The 18,617-nt window shown below is 38.2% G+C and overlaps 1 protein-coding gene across 5 annotated transcripts in view; it reads left to right on the forward strand.

Annotated features, from left to right (window-relative positions):
* Positions 1 to 18,617, forward strand: part of kmt2a (lysine (K)-specific methyltransferase 2A) — a 146,342-nt gene that overhangs the window by 72,903 nt on the left and 54,822 nt on the right. For 2 of the 5 annotated variants that reach the window (XM_043676499.1, XM_043676503.1), the window contains exons 10-18: positions 361 to 474; positions 1,212 to 1,364; positions 2,569 to 2,664; positions 4,268 to 4,388; positions 7,164 to 7,277; positions 8,829 to 9,013; positions 11,921 to 12,091; positions 12,293 to 12,403; positions 13,888 to 13,961. In XM_043676499.1, the coding sequence (XP_043532434.1) occupies positions 361 to 474; positions 1,212 to 1,364; positions 2,569 to 2,664; positions 4,268 to 4,388; positions 7,164 to 7,277; positions 8,829 to 9,013; positions 11,921 to 12,091; positions 12,293 to 12,403; positions 13,888 to 13,961 (1,139 nt within the window). The remainder of the gene's footprint in view (positions 1 to 360; positions 475 to 1,211; positions 1,365 to 2,568; positions 2,665 to 4,267; positions 4,389 to 7,163; positions 7,278 to 8,828; positions 9,014 to 11,920; positions 12,092 to 12,292; positions 12,404 to 13,887; positions 13,962 to 18,617) is intronic. The other 3 variants (XM_043676500.1, XM_043676501.1, XM_043676502.1) reach the window with 3 other exon arrangements.

An 18,617-nucleotide genomic window follows, 5' to 3' on the forward strand; every position in this document is an offset into this window, starting at 1 on the left:
AGATCCTCACTTGATCTTCTTTGCTGCACAAAAACCAACTTATCCAGCCTCTCTTCATAGCTTAAATGCTCCATTCCAGGCAACATCCTGTTGAATCACTGTGTGATCCTAGCTGCTGCACAGCAAAACAATATTTTTTACAAAAGGCTATTCATTATAATGTGATATTTCTAGTGAATATACTGTTAAAGAATGGATTCGGAAAACTTATGTGCATTTTGTAGAAGGAGGAACGACTGAAGTCGGCAAATGTGAAAATTAACGCATGTAGGCTTCAGATGAAATTACTTAACTATTGAGTAAACTGTTTTTTTTTTGCTGTTTATATGTCTTCTGATATTGTTCTGCTGACTTTGGCAGGAGGACTGTGATGTGGAAAATGTGTGGGAGATGGGTGGACTTAGTATCCTGACTTCTTTACCCATCACTCCCAGGGTGGTTTGCTTCCTCTGTGCCAGCAGTGGACATGTCGAGGTATGGTTTCCATCTCATGTTCTCAGTCTTGCTGAAGTTTGACTTCCATTTAGTAGAGAAGGTTACTTGATGCATTGGTAAAATAACTCTGTTTAAGAGCAGCACACCACACCATTACCCTTCTGATCAAAATCTTCTGATCACCCCTTACTCAATAAGTTAGTTTAAACTCCATCTGAATTTGAGTCAGCAAGCGGCTGTGTGTCTGATAGAGTGGAACTTGATCTTAACATTTACTGGCAACATAAGCAACATAAATGTGGTGAAGAGGCATCAGTAAAGTGTAATAGTACAATGCATGTTCTACTGAGTTTTTTGCAGTAAAATAATCAACTCTGTGTTGTAATGTTCTGCATATAACCAGGTGATGTTTCTGTCTGGAAGGACATTTGATATTCCATAGGTACCAGGCAGTGTTCAAATTTTCTGAATTGTGATGTACAAGTTAATATTGCTTGGATGCTGACTAATCGCAAGGCTTGGTGGTTTTCAGTGTCAAATGTATAGGACCTTCCCTGCTGCGAATGGAAAAGTCACAACATATTTCCATTGTGGAAATGAACAGCCTTGAGGGGTGGGAAGAAATGAAGAAGAGTTTGTATACACAAACAAATTTGGCTGTATGTACATTAGGGATTGTGACATTGTTACAAATCTGACAGACTCAGGGGAACAATCATTATCGCTTCAGGAGTGTAGAGTTTGCTGATTTATTTTCCTTTGTGTTTTGTTTGCAGTTTGTTTACTGTCAGGTGTGCTGTGAGCCTTTCCACCTCTTCTGCCTGGAGGAAAATGAGCGACCCCTAGAGGAGCAGTGGGAGAACTGGTGTTGTCGGCGCTGCAAATTCTGTCATGTTTGTTGCCGACAGAATAAATCCTCAAAGGTAATGGTAAGCTGCGCATAATTGTTTTAGGTGGGCATTTTGGATTTGCCCCTGATACTGCTGAAAGAGTGATATTCTGACTTGTTCTAATTTTAGTACAGAATAAGTAAATTTGACTACAGTTCAATATAACCAATGCTAACAAGATTCACATTTCTAACTGGTTCATCCTCCGTGTCTATGTCAGTGATTACAAGAATTAAGTGGTTTGAGGGTGACTTTTAACCGAATTCTTATTTTTAAAATAACTTGGGCAGGAGCAAACTTCAAATCCTGTCTCAGACCTTCTTATTCATGCCCCAGAGTGTTCTATAACAGGAGTCATGCATTTGCAAAGCCGATTAACTCCCTCTGGAGTTTAAAATTTCTGAACACCTTGGAGAAGTGTTAATCACTGCTGTCTGCTCCTGATAGTCGTTTCTACTTCTTAATAAAGACACATTTTCTTTTCTTTTTGAACCTCAACTTTGTTGTGTTTATTGCTGATCATTTGACAGTCATAAAAAACTAGGTTTTCAACATAAATTATTTATTTCAAAATAAATGTTACCATTTTATAAAGCACACAAATTTTCTTTTATAAGCTATCCATTGTTTTAAGTCCTTCTGCCCATAATCGTCATCTCAATGTCTCTGACAAATTGATTACCTACCCATTCTGCATTTGCTGCCTCTGAGCAGCTGCCAAGATGTGAGGCTTAGAGGTGTCAATTCCAGGATTTTTCAGTCCTCTTGGTTTCTGTTCTGCTTTCTGCCTCTCCATGAAGGCTCATTTAAAATCAGGAGCTAGTGAGGCAAAATAGCGTGTGATAGAAGGGAGCAAGTTCTAGCCTAATACTCCCTTGTTTACTCCATTAGTGCACTTAACACCATAGGATTAGATGGTAAAATGAATTATTCATGATTATCTGCTTTTCGCACCTTTTTGCTCAGTCATCTAAATGTTCAGTCCATTTGCCCCTTGTCAATTTTGATTAAGCCAGACTTGAAATTTTAGCTTGTATTAGTTCTTTTTGGATTGATGGACCTTGTGTAACATAAACATTTTCTTTTTTTATGTGTTCCAACAGGTGAGAATCAGATTGAAATTGGAGCAGTATTTAGGAGAATTTCTCTAAAGAAGGGAACTGATCCTAAAAAAAATCCCTTCTCTTGAAGACTGATTATCATAAGTAAAATGCAATCTCTTAAAACATTTATTTTTACACAGCAGCTTCTAGAGTGTGGCAAGTGTCGAAACAGCTATCATCCAGAGTGCCTGGGACCAAACTACCCAACAAAGCCAACCAAGAAAAAGAAAGTATGGGTAAGTTTTGTTTTCTCATGTGACTCATTTTACCTCATGGCTTAAATTCCATCAACTCTTTGTTGCCTCCTTACCCATTTTAAAAGCATTAATATTCTTCTTGGCATTAGGAAATTGGTAATGAATAAAATAAATATATGGAATGAATAAAATGACTTAGTTCAAGACTTGCTAGTCAATACATGTAACTAACATTAATATGCAAATGTATTTGTACAAAAGGGAAAATGTTTAGTGGGTCTGGCAGCAACTCTGGAGAGAGAATTAATTAATATTTTGTTTTTATGACACGAGAAGTAAGCTCATCATTCCAGTATTTTCACTTTCTTTAGACTTCTGGTATCCACAGTATTTTGCTTTTATACTTGTGTAGTTTTTCTATTTGTTCATGGAATGAGGCGGTTCCTGGCTAAACCAACAAATTGCCCTCAAAGATGGAAATGAGCTGCCTTCTTGAACGCTGCAATCCCTGGGATTCTTTGTTACAGAATATATTTTGCAAGAGTAATACTCTTCATGGGGATTTTCTTGTATTTGTCAATTGAATACATTAGAATGGTGTTCAATTGACGTTTCCTTCACGTACCAAATTAAGGCCCTTCTGTCTTAATCTTCTTAAAATTCTGTTTCCCAGTCACTGGAGAAAGTCTTACCTTTACTTTTCCCATGCCGTAGAAGATCTGTCATGCTGTTGCTGCTGTACCTATATGACAAGTTGTGGCTAAATTTTTCCTATGCAGCTACCAGTGTTCCCTCCTTTTACATGGACAGGACTAAATCTGGAAATGACAGACAGCAAAGTGCAGCGCACATTATTTCATACGCTGTACTTCTGAATAACAGGCACTCTACCAGTGTTACATAGTTGAGATCTCAGATTTGCTTTGGAGACTTGGAAAAGTGGCATGTTTTAATTTTCACTGATGTAATAAGGTCAAAGAGGGTGAACCAATTTAAGTTCCAAGTATATTTGCATGTCTTACTTTAGTAAAGAAGCAAACAACTTTATATTTTATGTGTAGCCCGTTTAAATATTGGTAAAAATTGAGTGTTAGGCTTGAAGGATCCGTTTTTAACATTAGTTAAGTGAATCAATTGGAAATTCAAGTTAACATCTATCCATAGCTCACTGAATGGGGCCCTCATTGATATGCTGCCGGATTGGACATAAGATGAGAGATGGATAGCTCTTTCATTTATGTAGCATGAATTTAAGTTTCTAGGTATATTTTGTTATGGTTGAGATTTTGTAAGATCGTTATATTTTGAAATGGTCTTTAACTTCTAGTAAATTGAAGGGGTCAGATAATGCATGCTGAAAGCTGCATGGCAACATATGAGTGTTGAGTCTGTTAAAGATGAAAGGAAGGCCAGATTGTTCACCAGAAAGAAGATGCAAGGTTTTCCCAGTTGTAGACAACAGTAGAGACAACTGTGATGCCTGTGGATAGATTGTGGATCTCCAAGCCCAGAGGAATTGTTAATAAATGCTATGCAGTAAAAGGGTATACTTTGAACTGTACACTTAATTCCAGGATAAGAAATGAAAGGGTTCTGAAGAATAGCTAGTTGGCATTTCTAATAAAGGTCTCCTCTGCTGTAGATCTGTACAAAGTGTGTCCGATGTAAGAGTTGTGGAGCCACAACTCCAGGGAAAGGCTGGGATGCGCAGTGGTCACATGATTTTTCTTTATGTCACGAATGTGCAAAGCTGTTTGATAAAGGTAAGTGCATACATTTGTTTTGTTCATAGTATATAGAATTACCTAGTGCTGATTCCAAGATAACCATTAAGTGGCTCAGATACTGTCTTAAACTGTGAATTGGAGTTTAATATATAGTTAATACGTACTTGCTCACAAATTGGTCCTGTTTCATGACGAAAGGGATATCATACTGTGTAATATACAACATTGCTTCATTTAGATAAAAAATTATATTATCCCTTTAATGCCATAAATGCTATGAGCTAAAAGTTGGCTGAGGTCACAGTTTATTTTTCAGTCAGATTTGAAAAATGGCCTTTTTAAAATGTGGTTGGTGGACAAGTTGAGAGGAGAGCGAAAGAAATAGGAGCAGGAGTAGGCCATTCAATATTCAAGGCTGCTGTGCCATTCAATAAGATGATGGCTAATTTTACCTCATGCTTCACCTGTTCTTTCACAGCCTGCAACTCCCATGATATTTTAAAAAATCTGTTTACCTCCTCTTTAAATAGTTTCAGTGATCTAGCCTCCACAACTCTTGCGTAGAGGTTTCCAGATATTCAGTACTGTCTGAGAGACGAAATTGTTTCACATTTTAGTGTTAAATGAGTGTCCCCTTATTCATTACCTATATCCCCTAATTTGAAATTCCCTCACTAGTGGAAACATCTTCTCAAAATCTACACTGTCAAGCCCCCTCAGAATTTTGTATGTTTAAATAAGATCACCCCTCATTGTTCGAAACGCTGATGAATAAACACTTTGCCTGTTTAGCCATTCTTGATATGTTAGTCCGTCTGGCAACTGTCTTGTGAGTTACCTCCAATGCCTGTATATCTTTTCTTCAATATGAAGACCAAAATTGAACACTTTACTCCAGGTGCAGTGTCACCAACAACCTTTACAGTTGTAACAAGACTTCACTACTTTAATGTTCCATCCCACTCCAATCAAGCCGTATGAGCCAAAATTCCATTTTCCTCCTTTTAATGGATTGCTGCACCTTAATACTAACATTTTGTGCACAAAGTTAAAAATCACACAACACCAGATTACAGTCCAACAGCTTTATTTGAAAGTACATGCTTTTGGAGAGCTGTTCCTTTGTAAGTTAGCTAATGGGGCAGGATATCTAGGACACAGAATTTATAAGTAAAAGATTAAAGTGTCATACAACTGATATGATATATTAGACAAACCTAGATGGCAGTTAAGTCTTCAATCACTTAGAATGGTGGCACAGGTTTTCATTGATAAACATGTAAATCCCAGAATTTCTTTCAAGTCACTGCCCTGAGAAAACTTAAGGTTTTCTGTGTCAACAGGACAGACTTGTGTCTTCCACTGTTGGGGAATCTTTAAGTTGCATTCCAGAAACTTAAGTTTTGTCCCAATTATAAAAGATACAATGGGAGTCAACTTTACGCTTGAAACGTTATTTCTCAGAAATATACATTACACACATGCACCACCTAAACTCAAACCACAGTTCCAATCTGTTTCTCTTTATAAAAACATAATGAACACCACTTGCATCTAATTGATCACAAGAAATAAATTAACATCACGTATATTACCAGTTTTGTTTTTAATATATTTTTTGCATCGCACAGAAAAAGTCATAGGAGAAGTATGATGGACAGGAAGTACCTCATTAAAATAAGTTAAGTTGATAAATGTCTACAACTGGTATATTAGGACATCTGTTGGAAGTTTTCCTTCAAATCATGGTTTTGTGACTTTCCATTGGATGCCAGTTTTATCCATAATTGCATGTCTCATCACGTGACCAGATTTGCATTTCTACCCACCAGAAAAAATATTCAGCTGATGCAGTCTGGAATAGAGTTCCACAGGAAGTAGAAGGGCTAGGTTCTGATATTTTTTGTAGTGTGGAACTTCCCTTCTTGCCTTCCTTGCTGTTGTAGATTGTTTTCTTTGGTCTAGTTTAGAAGGTGTTGGTCATTCTTCTGTTCTTGCCCATATATGAGATTCAACAGGCTAATATATAGCAGAGGAATCATGGGTAGGTCTGACCCTACTTTCCCTTGCTTTGATTAGGGGAATTGGGATGGAATGGATAGCAAACAACAGGTTTCACTAAATCTAGGTGTTTTGAGAGAATTTCTGGTGCCACTATGATTGGCTGTTAGTTTGAGGTAACTGTAGAGATTAAGAGTTGAGAGTTCATTCATTTAGTAGCATAAAGCAGCCAGTCACTGCCTAAACCATTTGTGTTATTAGAGAAGGCCCTTGTTGACTTTTCTAAAATTTACATAATTTTGTGTTATTTTCCTGTGCCCTGATTAAATTGTTCTTTAATTATAATGTCACTGTTCTTTGGAGCTCATCAGGCGGTAAGTTGTAGCAAGCATTACATAAGAAAATCTGCATGGGTAGAGTGGAATACACAAGTCTGCCCTGTTCACAGAGAAAACCTGTGTGGCATTGTTCTTGGTTCCACATGCTTGCAGTAACTAAATAAGTCAAGTCCTGGTTTAATTGTTTAGAACTTTGTTAGGGATTTTGGTCCTGTGCTTCCTTTCCATGTTGGCATAAAAATCCACATTTACTTCTGTCAGTGGCCGTAGCCTGTTCCTGTAATCATTTGGCTGATAAGCCTCTATTAAGTATGTTTTAAGATATTGCATGCAGCTAAGTAGATCGGGAAGTATAGAGCCAGTTCATTCTAGTGAAATTATATACAAAACTTATGTCAGCAGTGCTGAGGATTATCAGGAAAGCTGTGAAAGGACACCAGCTGTGTTGATATAAATTGTTGTTTATTTTTAGGAAACTTCTGCCCACTGTGTGACAAGTGCTACGATGATGATGATTATGAGAGCAAGATGATGCAGTGTGGAAAATGTGATCGATGGGTTCATGCAAAGTGTGAAAGCTTGTCAGGTATTTTAAAATGCAGGCTATGTTTTGTATTTAAAACACATGATGCCATTAAGGGGATGTAATGTCTGGCTGGCTGGTATATTTCACTGAGTTCAGGATTTGTTTACATAGACCTTCCTTTTAACTATTTAAAGTATAAATGCATAATTTGTTAATGCATATAATCTGTTAAATAACATTAACTTCTTGAGTTCCCGTTTAGCTATATCCCCAAACAGCATAAATTCTGTCCCTTCTGATGAAATTTCTATTATATTTATTATAGCACTAACAAATCTTAGGAACACAAAATGCTATATTACTTCCCTTCTCATCTGTGCCCCAAACTGCTCCTGTCTTCTCCTGAGGGTTTTGGGTTTTTTGCTTGTTTTTTGATTTTTGCATTAATTTTCCTAACAGCTTCTTGCTGTTATATATTATAAAAATTACACTTTCAAAATAAATTAGTTTGTTTTTAAATCAGAAGGCATGTAATTGCATGAACTTGTTCCTGAGTATTGATAGCTGCCTTTTTAAATACTTCTTAGGTCTAACTTGTTCTGTCCAACATGCTGTACTTTCTTTTGGCCAGCTTCTTTATTCCTGTTGAGTTGATGTTATGGAATCAAAGCAGTCAGATAAAAATTCAGAGCGTATTGGCTATGATATTAATGAATGCTGGACCAGACCTGAGTTCAAGGACCACCTCCTGTTCCAATATAAATTTTTTTCTGCAAATATTTAGTGGGTTTTCTCTCTCAATAAAGTATAAATGTTGTGTTTCAAATTTTAATCAGAGTTCAGCAAGTGAAGCTACCATGATAATTAGAAGGGGGCAGTTTCATAAATGTTACTAGTTTGTTTTTTGGGGAGGGTTGGGATTGGGCAGGCAGATTCTACGTATTAGCCAATTTGACGTTTCTCCCTGCCATTAATTTTTAAGGCTAGCACATGCTTGTTTATCCAAATAAGCTCGCTCATCTTTGATTGTGAGTGGAGAAATTCAAATAATTTAGGTATTTCATTTAAATATTGGCATGACCATGAGCTGGCTGACCGCTTATAGTTTATTGCCTCAGAAATTGGTTGCTATGTGTAGAGGAACCAATTTATTGAGGTTACTGCCCAGTTTTGAGCAGTTGCTGTGTTCATCCAACTTGCATTGTTTGTGCCCCATGCCCCATCATATTTGTCCCATTTTGTTCTACAGCATTATTATTTCAATTAGACCAGAAGACCATAAGAAAGGGGAAAAGGAGTAGGTTTATTTTACTATTTTACTACTGATCAAGAATCTATCTGTCTCAGCTGTAAATATACTCAAGCACTCTGTGCCGCCACAATTCTGCTCCATTCAGCCACCAGGGAGATTAGCTCTATATTGTCACATTGTCTAATTGCTTCAGTAACTTGCATCTATTCCGTCCAGCTGCTACGTTCATGTGTATATCACTAAAATATTTAGAGGCATTGAGTTCATTGCCTTGAAAGGTATGAAGAGGCTTTTGCATCAGGCACAGAAAATATGAGCTATCCAGCTGTGTTATGTTTTGTCTTTGTATCTTCTTACAGATGAGATGTATGAGATCTTGTCAAATCTTCCTGAAAGTGTGGCATACACATGTATAAATTGTACAGAGCAGCATCCTGCAGAATGGCGGCTGGCTTTGGGAAAGGAACTGCAAATCTCTTTAAAGCAAGTTCTGACTGCACTACTAAACTCTAGGACTACAAGCCACTTGTTACGCTACAGGCAGGTGAGCCTGAACTGCTTCATCAACAATGTCCAACAAAGCATTACAAAGGGCATATTTTACATTGTTGGGAATACAGGTTTTCATGCATTGGCTCCTATTTGTATTGTTGGACATTAATTTGTAATTTTAAAACTGGTTTTATTTGGCTGAATTGCTTACCATCTTGACTAAACTTTCCAGAATACTTGGTGGATGAAGAAACCTCTTTGCTTATATATGAGAATGCTTTACTTATGATTATACTGAGCCCATATAGTTCTCCCATTAAGTATTACATAACTTGTACTATGTTTGATAATTGAGCTCAAGTGGAACGTTGAATAAACTAGGCTGTTGTAGAGTGAATGCAAAAATGTTTTCAAATGTTGCTTGATAATGTCTTTATCTAATGCATTATGAAAAGAGAGCCTTTTATGATCCCAGCTAATGGGTATTACTGGACAAGTCAGATTTCTGACCTGCCTTTTTTTTCTATTTTGTTTAATATCGTTATTTTTTGCTGAATGAGACTACAGAGTTTCTTTTGCAACAAAGTTCATTGCACAAAAGACAAAAACTAGAAGGAAGGAACCAATCCACCTCCAGTTGGGAAAATCTTAAAACAACTAGCAGGATGAATTTTTAGCCTGTTCCCCAATACAATCTAAAATAAACATTCAATATACAAGGACTTTACCTCCATTGCAAGGAGTTGCGAAAGACTTTCAATCTTTTGAGAGATTAAACTTGCCCTCTCTTTCTGTCTGTGACTTTGAACTCAAGTTACCCCACTCGAACACCATTTTACAGTGATTCACATCCAAAGAAATCACACCGCTTTTATCAAAACTTAAAATTTGACTTGTTTCTATCCAGTGAGCAATGGTGTCTTCCGACATGAATATGCACAAAACTCTAAGAACGTGCAGATTTTTAACCAAACAACCCTGATTTGGAAATTGCACAAACCTTTCTACTGAGGTAACTCATTTCCTTAACTGCTTTAAAACAAGACTTCTTCCTCTGAGAGTGAGTGTACCTCAGTCAGGTCTCCTCTGACTGCCCTAAAGAGTTTCAGTCTCTGGGTTTCTTTCTAAGCTTAAAATCAATCTTCAATTGTCTTGAATGAAAGACAAGTTAATAACTTTCAATGTTTACTACCCCTGTTGTAAACTGCTTGAGCATAAATAATTTTCCATTAATACTCCAGGGGGTTTCCCTGCTCTGACACATATTGGATAAGGTTCAGAAGGACTGTCTGAACTGACCTTTGGTTTTGTTTGGGGGGTCGGGAGGAGGAGTAGGAACCTTCATTAAAAGTAACTCCAAACTCTGAAAATAATTTTTAATGAGTATGACAGGCACACACTTCATCAGAGTTGAACTTATTTGTCATAAAATTCTCTCTGTGAAACACAATAACAGAATGATAGAGATGGTGTTTTATACAAAAGGTTAAATTGAAGCCTTATCTGCCTGTTCAATTTGATGTAAAAATTTGAGTGGAAATATATGACTAAGACTAAGTGGGAGGCTCCCGACCAGTAATCATTTCTTGATTAACTGGTCATTATCTCATTGCTGTTCATGAGATCATGCTTTGTGTATCAATGACAACAGAAGTCAAAAATTATTTTTACGGGTCAAAAGTTTTTGTGCAGAGAATTTTGATTTTTGGGAGCGACTGTTTCATTTTGCTTACTCAATTATGAATAATGCCATCATGTTGCAACAGTGCGTCCTGTATTTGTATTGACATACAGGGCATTTCGGAAATTAGCAGAATTTTATCAACTCGTCCAAATCCTCAATAACCATCAATATACCAAAGATGTGCAGGTCAAGTGAATTGGCCATGCTAAATTGCCAGTAGTGTTAGGTGAAGGGGTAAATGTAGTGGAATGGGTCTGGATGAGTTGCTCTTTGGAGGGTCGGTGTGGACTTGTTGGGCCGAAGGGCCTGTTTCCACACTGTAGGGAATCCAATCTAATCTAAACCCAAAGCACAACACACAAGGGGTTCCTAGACATCGCAATATTTAATTAGTAAAAGAGAACAGGCAAAAGTTAGTGAGTTTTGTCAAAGCAACTGATGCATATTTTTATATGTGAAAATGACCACTCCCAAGGCACCTACTGCAACTGGGAAGATCACAGCTAATTCATTTCCATTGCATATGCACGAAGCTGAAATATATTAACCAGACAGTTACAGCCCTATTTATTGCATCTCTGATCTCAATCTCAGATTTAAATTTAACAGTTGATAGTGTTCAGTAAGTTCCACTACTTCCATTCTGTTTATGGGCCAACTTTTCTCTGACCTGTCACCTCTGTGGGTAGATTATCCTGGACAATCTAGGAGTTTTGGGGTGGATTCACTTGTCACGCCAGTGGATTTTGAGCACTGGCAGAATATTAGTGTCATTGGCTTTCCTGAGGGCATGATTGCCAGGTTTGTTCTTGTTACCATTTAATGTTTAGCTTTCTGTCCGCGAAATTATTTTGACTCCAGTCCATTTGTTTCAGATATTACTGGTAGAGTTGGTGGCTGTGATGGTGTAGAGATTGCAGAAGTTGCATGCTAAATGTACTGTCTGCAATGAGTAACTAGAGAGCAAAAGTCCAACTTTGGAACAGGATTGATAATTTAATTCCTTGATTTTTTTTTCTCTCTGCATTCAGTGAGATTATGACTGATCTGTGATTTAATTCCACAAACTATTTTTGCTAGAATTTACTGGCATTTGATTTGGAGTATGAAATACAATTTGGAGCTTATTTCTTGGGTCGGGGTTCACTTGTTAATGTGAATGACTTCTTATATCACCTGAATTGATTAGCTAGATTTGAAATGGTTGTAAATTTAGTTGAGACCAGTAGGAGGTGTGAGAAGTGATGCAGCTGAATCCTCCTTTCTCTTTACCAGGCAGCCAAGCCACCTGATTTAGATCCAGAGACTGAGGAAGCTGTCTCAGTTCGCAGCTCACCAGAAGGTCCTGATCCTCCAGTTCTTATAGAAGTAAACCAACAAGATGAACAACCTCTTGATTTAGAAGGGGTAAAGAGGAAGATGGAACAGGAGAGATATCATTCAGTGGTAAGGTTGCCTTTTATTTAGTCCACATAGATTTGTGAGAAAAGTGTTTTGATTAACCTGTAGCCCACAAGGAAAAAAACTTGGGCATCCTGAAAGTGCAGCATCATGAAATCCCTACCGCATGAGTCATTCTCCTCTCTGTATGTAACTAAAGTATTCTATCTGTTGGCAAATGCTGATTATCCACTGTTGTATGTTCAGCTGGAGTTCAGCGATGACATTGTGAAGATCATCCAAACAGCAATGAATTGCGATGGAGGGCAACCTGAAAACAAAAAGGCCAATAGCATGGTCAAGGCATTCTTTATACGAGTAAGTTGCTTTATCTGCATTTGGAGATGCCGGTGTTGGATTGGGATGTACAAATTCCTGAAGAAGGGCTTATGCCTGAAACGTCGATTCTCCTGTTCCCTGGATGCTGCCTGACCTGCTGCGCTTTTCCAGCAACACATTTTCAGCTCTGATCTCCAGCATCTGCAGACCTCACTTTCTCCCCCATGTACAAAGTTAAAAATCACATAACACCAGGTTATAGTTTAAGAGGTTTAATTGGAAGCACTAGCTTTGGAGCGCTGCTCTTTCATCAGGTGGTTGTGGAGTGTAAGATTGTAAGACACAGAATTTATAGCAAAAGTTTACAGTGTGATGTAACTGAAATTATATATTGAAAAAGACCCGGATTGTTTGTATAAATGAGACGGTGAGAGGGTGCACCCTCTCACAGACCTACACCCATTTATACTCTCACTTTCACACATGCATCCACTCTCTCATAGACACTCATCCCCACCCCACATGCATCCACATGCGCACATACACATTTAAGTTTGTGGGGTGAATTTTTACTTGTAGAGTTACATTTTACTTCACTCACAAACTGCATAAATCCATGTAAGATTCTGTAAATTCATTCCTTTAGATTAGAATCAGTCTAAACATTGTGGCACAGACAGTATCAGACAGGGGAGCTCACAGGTTCAGTACATTACCTGGGCTGACAGACATCAATTGTTAAAGTTCACTTGAGAATGTAACTTGTTAAAAAAAAAGTTTTGTGATTTATATATGAAAGAACTGAAACCAAAGTGGTCATTCTAACAGATGAGAGACTTAACAAACAATCCAGGTCTTTTTCAATGTATAATTTAAGTTCCATCACACTAATCTTTTCCTATAAATTCTGTGTCTTACAATCTTACACTCCACAACCACCTGATGAAGGAGTAGCTCTCCGAAAGCTAGTGCTTCTAATTAAACCTGTGTTGGACTAAAACGTGGTGTTGTGTGATTTTTAGCTTTATCTGCAGTTTGCACTATCTCCTGTCTTGATCTCAAGAGTAGGTTAATGTTGACATATTAAAATTGTAAGATGCAAGTATTCTGTGAAAATCCTGATTCTTGGCAATCCGTTACAACTTCGGAGACAAATTACAGCAACTAAATCATTATTTCTGTTGCTAAGCAGTTAGATAATTCAACTTGATCTTAACTTTCTTGGCTCCAACAGTTCAGTTTTTCTTCCAAATTGTTTAGATCTAATTGTCCTTCAACATTTTCTTTTTAAGCTTTAAAATGTTTTGTTTCTGATCTAGTGTTTTTATTTGGTTTCTGGGAGCAGGCTATTTGCATGCTTCATTTGATTGCATGGCATGGTGGAGTCTCAAGTCCGTAGGAGGGAGGAAAATAGGATAGAATAACAGTTAGGAGGATAATGTTTTTTCACATAGTTTTGACAATTTGCCATTGTTCGATTTCTGGACAACCTCCTGTCTTAAGTACTTTGATTTCTTCTATAGCAAATGGAGCGATTCTTCCCATGGTTTCGTGTGAAGGAATCCAAATTCTGGGAGCCCAACAAGGTTACCCCAAAGTGAGTAATGTAAAAATATTGAATTGGTTTTATAAAGAGGTTTGAAACTACAAGTATAACTCAGAAGGAAAAGCTTTAGAAATTTTAATTGTGTATTTAGAGACTGAACGTTAGAACTGTACATTTAGAAACTCGGTTGAAAATGTTGAAAGACATTAGATTCTCACTTAAGGCAAAAATACAGATCTCAAGAAGAGTGGATACTGAGGAACCTTGATTATCCGAAGGACACGGGCGGGGAGCATTTTGTTCGATTAATCGAATTCTGGATAATCGAATGCTGGATAACATAGTTTAGCCGAGCATCGGAACATTGTGATTTTGCCAGATAGTCCGATATTTGGATAATCGAATACCAGATAATTGAGGTGCCTCTGTATATAAATCTGCTTTGGAAACATTGGAATGTAAACTTAACAGAATCTTCATGGGTCAACATCTTGGATCTAAACAAATGCACCTTGCGTTGAAAGGCTAAAATAATGTCGATAGTATGAAAAGAGGCCCATATGTTGTGTAAAATTCAGCACGCACCTGTTGGGTTGAATGGCCTGTTTCTGTGCTGTATAATTCATGAAATGACAGACTGATATTAGCCTGATACATATGAATCATATAGTTGGGTTAGAGACTAGAAGGCAATTGAAGTGTGGTTCGGGCAAGAATGCATGCCTGCATCTTAACATGGACAGAGTTGAAAATTGCTATGATAATTGGATGGTTTGAGAACTGACCTGAATCCTCTATCAGGTTCAGGAACTTAAATGGAGATTGGAATTTCATTCAAACATGAATGCATTTCTGAATCCCAATATGGTACAGAAATGGAGATTAGCATCTCAGTTGGATGTGGGCAGTTTTAAATTTGAATTGATGTCATGAATGTTGATTTGAGTCTAATTCAGACATTGGTGAGAATTAAAATTGCGATAAAATTTTAAACACTTTCATTATTGTATTGAAAATTGTTATTATTTACCTTTGCAGTTTTAGGGGAGTAACCCTTTCTGCTGTTTCTCTGAATGTTGAATTTGTTAGATTTTCTTCATTCCCTGTTTAGTGTTTGGAAATATATTTTTCAAAAACCTAATTTTTTTTAAAGTACATAATAGTAATATATCATTTGCCTTTGGTTATCCCTACATTTTCACAATTTGTCTCAATTTCTTTGAATGTGGCAGTCACTGTCAGATTGTTGCTTCACTCTTACGTATTTCTGCCCTGACTGAGTTCCCCATTTCTGGCTGCGTCCTCTGATCCTAGTTGCTTCAGAAATGAGGAACGTACCTGAAATTGGGATCCTCCATAGTACTGGATTGTCAGGGGATGGCAGGAAGTGGAGTTATATCACCACTTTATGATATTACATGCTGTGTTGTGTTAAGTACTCATTCACTAGCTCTCTGAAAAGCTTTGGAACATTTAAACAGCTCTTGTTATGTTAGTGATTGGGGTAGTAGAAGTGGACAGGGTAGAAGAGGGAACAGGGAAGTGGCAGGGGTGTCGGAGGTCATGGGAGAGTGGGCAGGTTGGGTAAGGTGGTATTTGAATTCAATTTTTAAAAAATCTGAAATAAAGAACCTACTGATGACCATTGTCAATTGTCAGAAAAATCCATCTGGTTCACTAATGTCCTTGGGAAGGAAACCTGCCATCCTCACTTGGTCTGACCTACATGTGACTCCAGACCCACAGAAATGTGGTTGACTCTCAATTGCTGTATGAAATGGCCTAGCAGGCCATTCAGTTGTTCCAATCGTTACAAAGGCTTTAAGAAATGAAACTGGAGGGATCACCTGGCATCGACCTAGCCACCAGAAAAGACAGCGGGAGAAATAGCCTTGCCGACCATGCCCTCCTTACTAGCCTCCTCTGGGGGCTAGTGCCAAAATTGGGAAAGCTGCCTTCCAGATTAGTCAAGCAACAGCCTGACATAATCAGAGGCACTAAGGATGATAAGGGCACAACATGTACTCTGGGTGGGGGATTTCAATGTCCATCACCAAGAGTGTCTTGGTCGCAGTACTACTGATTGAGCTGGTCGGGTCCTAAAGGATATAGCTGCTAGACTGGGTCTGCAGCAGGTGATGAGGGAACCACCAAAAGGTAAAAACGTATTCTACCTCATCGTTACTAATCTGCCAGCTGCAGATGCATCTGTTCATGACCGTATTGCTAAGAGTGACCACCGCACAGTCCTTATGAAGACGAAGTCTCGCCTTCACATTAAGAATAACCTCCATTGTGTTGTGCAGTACCATGCTAAACAGGACAGAATTCAAACAGAACTAGCAGACTGAGAATCCCGGAGGCTCTGTGGGCCATCAACAGCAGCAGATTTGTACTCCAGCACAATTTGTAATTTCATTGCCCCCACTCGACCATTACCATCAGAGTATCAATCCTGATTCAATGGAGGGTGCAGGAGGGCATGCGAGGAGCAGCACCAGGTATACCTGAAAATAAGGTGTCAACCTGATGAATCTACCATACAGGACTTACTTGCATGCCAAACAGCATAAGCAGCAAGATATAAACAGAGTTAAGCGATCCCACAGCAATGGACCAGATCTAAGTTCAATGGTCCTGCTACATCCAGTCGTGAATTGTGGTGGACAATTAATCAACTCACTGGAAGAGGAGGGTCCACAAATATCCCCACCCTCAGTGATGGAAGAGCCCAACACATCAGTATGCTCCAGAACTTATTGCTCCCCAAGCCAAGCTCTTCCAGTACAGTTAAAACACTGGCATCTATCTAATGGTAGGTTCTGTACATAAAAAGCAGGACAATCCAACCCAGTCAATTGGGACTTTTTGGGGCTTCCAGCACAGTTCTTTGGTCATATGTCATATCTTTGAATTTCTCAGACTTGGAAGGTTTGGATTATTGAATCGATACTTTATGTCAAACTCTTAGTGTTAGTAATGAATAGTAACTAGAAAAACACATTGCAAGTTAAGATTAATTTCTGAGCATTTTCTTTGTGTTTCAACAATTAATATTCTCAGGCTACGGTCTCCTTTCATTATCTCCAATGTTATTTTGTTGTTTTCTTTCACCCTATGGCCATCACCTGTCTACTACCAATAAAATTCACAAAGTCTAGTGACAAAACTGAAAATCCTGTTCTTTAGTTTACCATTTGAATCATGTACCCTGTATTCTTCCTGGACCTTGTAAGACATTGAAGTAAGTACTTAACTGTGGCTTAGGCCTTAATTGCTCCACAGATTGATTTATCCAGAATTAGATAGGTGATCACTAGCAATTACACACACTAGATTTCACAGTTACAAGAAGCTAACCCCCTTCCCTTAAGGTAGCTTTAAATAATGCACAATCCACTTCAGTTGAATGGATAAAACTCTGTTCCATGTTACTAACCTTAAATTATGGTTCTCTCAACTGCCCACAGAATTTTCAGTTTACCTTCTCCATTATCTCCCTGAAAACATTGAATGTTTACACTTTGCAAGAGAAACCGTGAAGCACTTTGTGAATCAATTATATTATGTAAACAAAATTCATAAAATACTTTTGAATTAGTTGCCTTCTAACTTAGATGCATGAATCGGATAGTATGAGCATGGACTGGACCTTTGCATGAGGGAACCTTGTTTTCAGTTCTGTGAAGTTGGACAAAAAGAAATCAATATTGTATTATTTTCAGAACATTTGCCACAGCATCTTCTTTCAATTCCATATCTCTGTCTCAGGTCATGTTCTGTCCCAAGTCTGATTTAGTTACTTTCTAATTGAATCACCCCTCAGCTGACATTTGTGTAAACATGAGAAATACTACACTGATTTTACGGAAGAAAGTTGAGTTATGCATACCATGATGATCTTGAGTCATGGTCTCTGCTGAGTTAGCTAATCTTAAAAGGCGGGGGGGCGGTTAGGGTCTCTGGTCTACTGTGTTGGGGAATGCGTATTTACCTTAACTTCCTGTTCCTGCTTGAAGTGATTGTGTGCAATCATCTGGAAAGAATAGTACAGGGCTTGGTTGTTATCCCTGAACAAACTGTTAAGACTGACTTTAGATTTGTGCATAAATATTGGTCACTGACGTGATGTGCTGGAGGGTTGTTGGTGTTAGTGGAACTATACCACAAAGCAAATCTACATTTTGGGTGCATTGAAGTGAGAGAAAAATGTGGAAATGGAATAATCATTGTACAAATTGTGGCAATTGTTGTACAAATGGAGTCAAGTTAGGTAAAGGGGCAGTACAAAGAGATCTGGGTGTTCTTGTACACCAGTCAATGAAGGCAAGCATGCAGGTACAGCAGGTAGTGAAGAAAGCTAAGAGCATGCTGGCCTTCATAACAAGAAGGATTGAGTATAGAAGCAAAGAGGTTCTTCTGCAACTGTACAGGGCCCTGGTGAGACCGCACCTGGACTATTGTGTGCAGTTCTGGTCTCCAAATTTGAGGAAAGACATGCTGGCTATTGAGGGAGTGCAGCGTAGGTTTACGAGGTCAATTTCTGGAATGGCTTGTGTTTAAAGATTGGAGCGACTGGGCTTGTATACCCTTGAGTTTAGAAGACTGAGAGGGGATCTTATTTAAACATATAAGATTATTAAAGGATTGGACACTCTGGAGGCAGGAAACATGTTTCCGCTGATGGGTGAGTCCCGAACCAGAGGA

Source organism: Chiloscyllium plagiosum, chromosome 35 (assembly GCF_004010195.1).
Source record: "Chiloscyllium plagiosum isolate BGI_BamShark_2017 chromosome 35, ASM401019v2, whole genome shotgun sequence".
Lineage (NCBI taxonomy): Eukaryota > Metazoa > Chordata > Chondrichthyes > Orectolobiformes > Hemiscylliidae > Chiloscyllium > Chiloscyllium plagiosum.